Here is a 3,615-nt window from a genome sequence, read left to right as displayed (position 1 = left end):
GGGCTTCATTCGTCCACCATCAGTGCGATGTCAGCTGCGCCTTGGTCCTAAGCGCCGCTGACCGTGTGGGGACGTCTCCCACGAGTCCTAGTGTTCCGAGAGGTTGTGTGATGACAGCCTGGATTTAGCCAAATGCCTTTTCTCCGTTACCGGAGATGATCACGTGGTTTTCTCCTGTGACTGTGATGTACCACGTCGCTCGATCGCACATTGCGGCCCCCTGTAGTCCTGCGGTAAATCCCACTTGGTCGTGGCGAATGACATTTTTATTATGCTGTTGGATTTTGTTGGCCGCTGTTCTGGAGGCCTTTGGCATCTATGTTCATAAGGGGTGTTGGTCTGTCGTTTTCTCGCGATGTCTTTGTCTGGTTTTGCCATCAAAGTGGCGCCGGTCTCGTAGAATGAGTCAGGAAGCGTGTCTTCCTCTTCGTTCGTGTAAGAGTTGAGGAGGATCGATGTCCCGTCTGGACGTCCGGTGGAACTGTCCTGTGTAGCCTCTTGGTCCAGGACGTCTCCTTACCGAGAGGTTCCCGGCCGCCCATCCTCTCCACACTCGTCAGGAGGTGGCCGCGGCTTCCCGCTCCCCCGCGGTCGGCTTCGGCAGCTCTTGGGGATTGTCTTACTTGTAGGTTCCTGAGTTTGTCGGCTGCGCCGGTCGCGGGGTCCCCGTCACTCCCGTTTGTCTCTCTGGGCCTGGCTGGGACGCTCCGCCTCCGCGTCTGAGTTCGGTCGCCTGCGTCTTTTCTTTTTCCCTTTGTCGGTCGAGCGGGAAGTTCGTCCATCTGTCGATCTTTTCAAAGAGCCAGCGTTTGGTCCCGCCGATGTCCTCTGTTGTTCATCTGTCCTGCGTTCTGTTCATCTTTGCTGTCATCTTTATAATGTCCTCCTTCCTGCTGCTGGGGGTCGAGTTTGCTTCGTTCTTTTCCTGGCTCCTGCGGTGCAGAGCTGGGTCCTGGTCGGGGGTCCGTCCTCGCGGGGGACGGGAGCCGGCGCGCGCCCCTCTGAGCGCGGCTTTCGCTGCGTCGCACGTGTTTTTCTCATGTGCTTTCGGTCCCGTTGATTTAAAGCTGCGGAGCCGACCGGGACGCTTCTGCCGCGGAGAAGCCGCAGGTCTGTGCAGCCCGCGGGCCCACGTTGTGGGCCGTGCACTCGAGAGCCGTCTCTTACACGTGACACGCGCCGTCGCTTTTTGTGCTTTAGTATTTGAGAAACGTAGCCGCGATTTCCGGAATTAGATGCTGAGCCACATGGCAAACGAAACGGGAAGGAATCGGTGCAGCTTCCCAATACCCGTCTCGCTCGCCTCTGCCGCAGGAGAAGGGGGACGTGCAGCTGCTGCACCAGTGGCCGACGGCCGACTTCCAGAACGGAGGGACCGACGGGCACTTCCTCCCAGGTTCGTAGGTGCAGCCGAGCCGCGGGTCAGCGGAGCGGGGGGGCTCGGTGCCTTTGGTCTCTGCGCCCTCACGTCAAGGCCACGGAGTCACGCCAGAGGCCGCAGGTGACGTCTGCTCGGCTCGGGCGGGCACTGTGAGTGCCTTTCATGGCTGACTTCACGAGAGCCCCGTTGTCACAGCAGGATGCTGAGGCCCGGGTGCTCCCCTTGTCCAGGGCCACACCGGGCCCAGAGCCAGCAGGCTCGGCCTCGCAGTGGCTGCCTCGAAACCCGGCCTCGAGGTTCTCCTGGCAGACGAAGCATGTTTTGCTTCCTTAAAGATAGGCAGACGCACTCCTAAAATATGCCGATCTTAGAGCAGTCAAAGCCGTGTGTCAGAATCCATGTTTAGAGGAGAAAAAGTGACGATTATTGGGTGGAAGCCGCGACCCCAGAGTGTGCGGGGGGTGTGACGGGTGTGACTGGGCAGGCGCCCGCCCTCCAGTACTGCACAGCCCTATTAGAGAGAGAAGCTGGTGTAAAACAGAAACGGGCCGTGCGCGGTTAGGCGGCGAGAGCTCAACCTCACCATTAAAGTCGCAGAGAGAGAGAGGGAGGCAGGCGGCAGCCATCGGGGACAGAGCGGGCGGAGCGCAGAGGACCTGGCTGCCGGCCCGCTGCGGCCCGCGGGGGAAGCCGAGGGCCAGCCGCCTCCGGCCTGGCGCTGAAGTGATCACGCAGGTTAAACAGTGTCGTAGCTTTAAGATTCAAATTTTGGGAAAAAAATCAGAAAGTAGACTTGAACGTTGTGGACATTTTGTGGAAGGCATATTTCCTGAAGTGATCGAAGAGACACAATTTCAACGACATGTAATTTAAATAATGGGAATAACGGGAAACGCTCGAAATGAAGAAGCGAGCTCTGGGGAGACGCTCGCCCTGGGTCTTGCGGCTGAGTGGTCCGTTTCTGTGACGTGCAGGCAGGCACGCCGGGCAGGGCACCTCTGCGCCGCGGCCGGCGGCCGTCCGTGGCCGTCTCAGAAGAGCGCGGGGGCCCGGGGGAGGGTGGCGGAGGAGCCCCACCCCGTGTACACCACCCCGGCGGCCTCCGACGCCGGACCCCTGTCCCCACAGAGGCCGAGGACGACCTGGCGCTGCGAGCCGCACTCTACGGGGTGCTGTTCCACTGCCACGCCGACCTGGAGGACTGGGAGGGCGGCCTCAAGGTGCTGGACGAGGCGGTGCAGGTGCTGCCGCGGACCGCACACCGCCTGTGAGTCCCCGCCCCCCGCCCCGCCTGGGGACCCCGACACCAGGACCCCCCGGGGACAGGCCCCGCCCAGCAGGCCCACGGCAGGGCCCCCCACTTACCTGCTCCCACAGCGACGCTTCCCCACCGAGGATTCCACACAGGAAGGTGGGGTCGAAAGCGCACACACAAGTTGAAAAATGAGTGTAAGGGACATAACCAAAAACTCAAGGACTCGAGCTCGGCTTTGTTCTGTCTCCGTAAGCAGGAAACAGAAGCGCTTTGTTCTGGATGCATGCGGCACACTTACACTTTTTATCGACTGACTCGAGAATTTATTTTTCTTTCGCTTTTCTCTAGCTTGATTTTCAAACACATGGTCATCGTGAAGGCCAGACTCGGCCAGAACTTCACCATGGAGATCCAGAAGTTCAAAGATGACAGCGAAGAGTACTTGGCACACATGTGGCACCGCCTGGCCTTGAACTCCAAGAGCGTGCACGGGGAGCTCACCTGCTACCACAACGCCATTCAGGCGTTGCAGGTCGGCCTCCGCCGCTTACAGAGGGGACCCTCGGGAGCGGCTGGGAGGTGGTCCCCGGGAGGGGGCCCGGCACGTCAAGGGCACACGCAGCCCGTCTTCTGGCACGGAGGGACTAGGCCCTTGTGTGTAGCAGCCATGTCACGCTCAGGGGTGGGGGACAGGGGGCGTCGATCAAGAGACGGTGCATGGAACTTCCTCAGGACAAAGAAGCCCTGAATTCTGGGGTGGGGACCAAAGGGGTCCCCAAGACAGGCACCGTGCTGATGCCTCGGGGGGCAGGTCCTGCGTGACGTTTTCGAGTGCTCTGGGGGTCAGGTGTCCCTCGGGAAGGGGTTGTTAACGAGACTGGTCAGGAGGGTCCAAACACGTGCTCTGCCATTTGCTTGTGGTCAGTACCAGCCGGTCAGCGCAGAGCTCGGGGTCGCCGACGGGGCTGTGGGCGCTCTG

The 3,615-nt window shown here is 60.7% G+C and overlaps 1 protein-coding gene across 1 annotated transcript in view; it reads left to right on the top strand.

The window, feature by feature from the left end:
* CFAP46 (cilia and flagella associated protein 46) overlaps window positions 1-3,615 on the top strand; it is a gene marked incomplete at its 5' end in the record, with an annotated part of 70,978 nt that overhangs the window by 31,725 nt on the left and 35,638 nt on the right. The window contains 4 exons of the mRNA XM_011372605.1: window positions 605-625; window positions 1,315-1,396; window positions 2,510-2,648; window positions 2,985-3,168. Of these exons, the coding sequence (XP_011370907.1) occupies window positions 605-625; window positions 1,315-1,396; window positions 2,510-2,648; window positions 2,985-3,168 (426 nt within the window). The remainder of the gene's footprint in view (window positions 1-604; window positions 626-1,314; window positions 1,397-2,509; window positions 2,649-2,984; window positions 3,169-3,615) is intronic.

Source organism: Pteropus vampyrus, unplaced genomic scaffold (assembly GCF_000151845.1).
Source record: "Pteropus vampyrus isolate Shadow unplaced genomic scaffold, Pvam_2.0 Scaffold211, whole genome shotgun sequence".
Taxonomy (NCBI): domain Eukaryota; kingdom Metazoa; phylum Chordata; class Mammalia; order Chiroptera; family Pteropodidae; genus Pteropus; species Pteropus vampyrus.
This window is presented reverse-complemented; position numbering and strand designations above follow the sequence as displayed.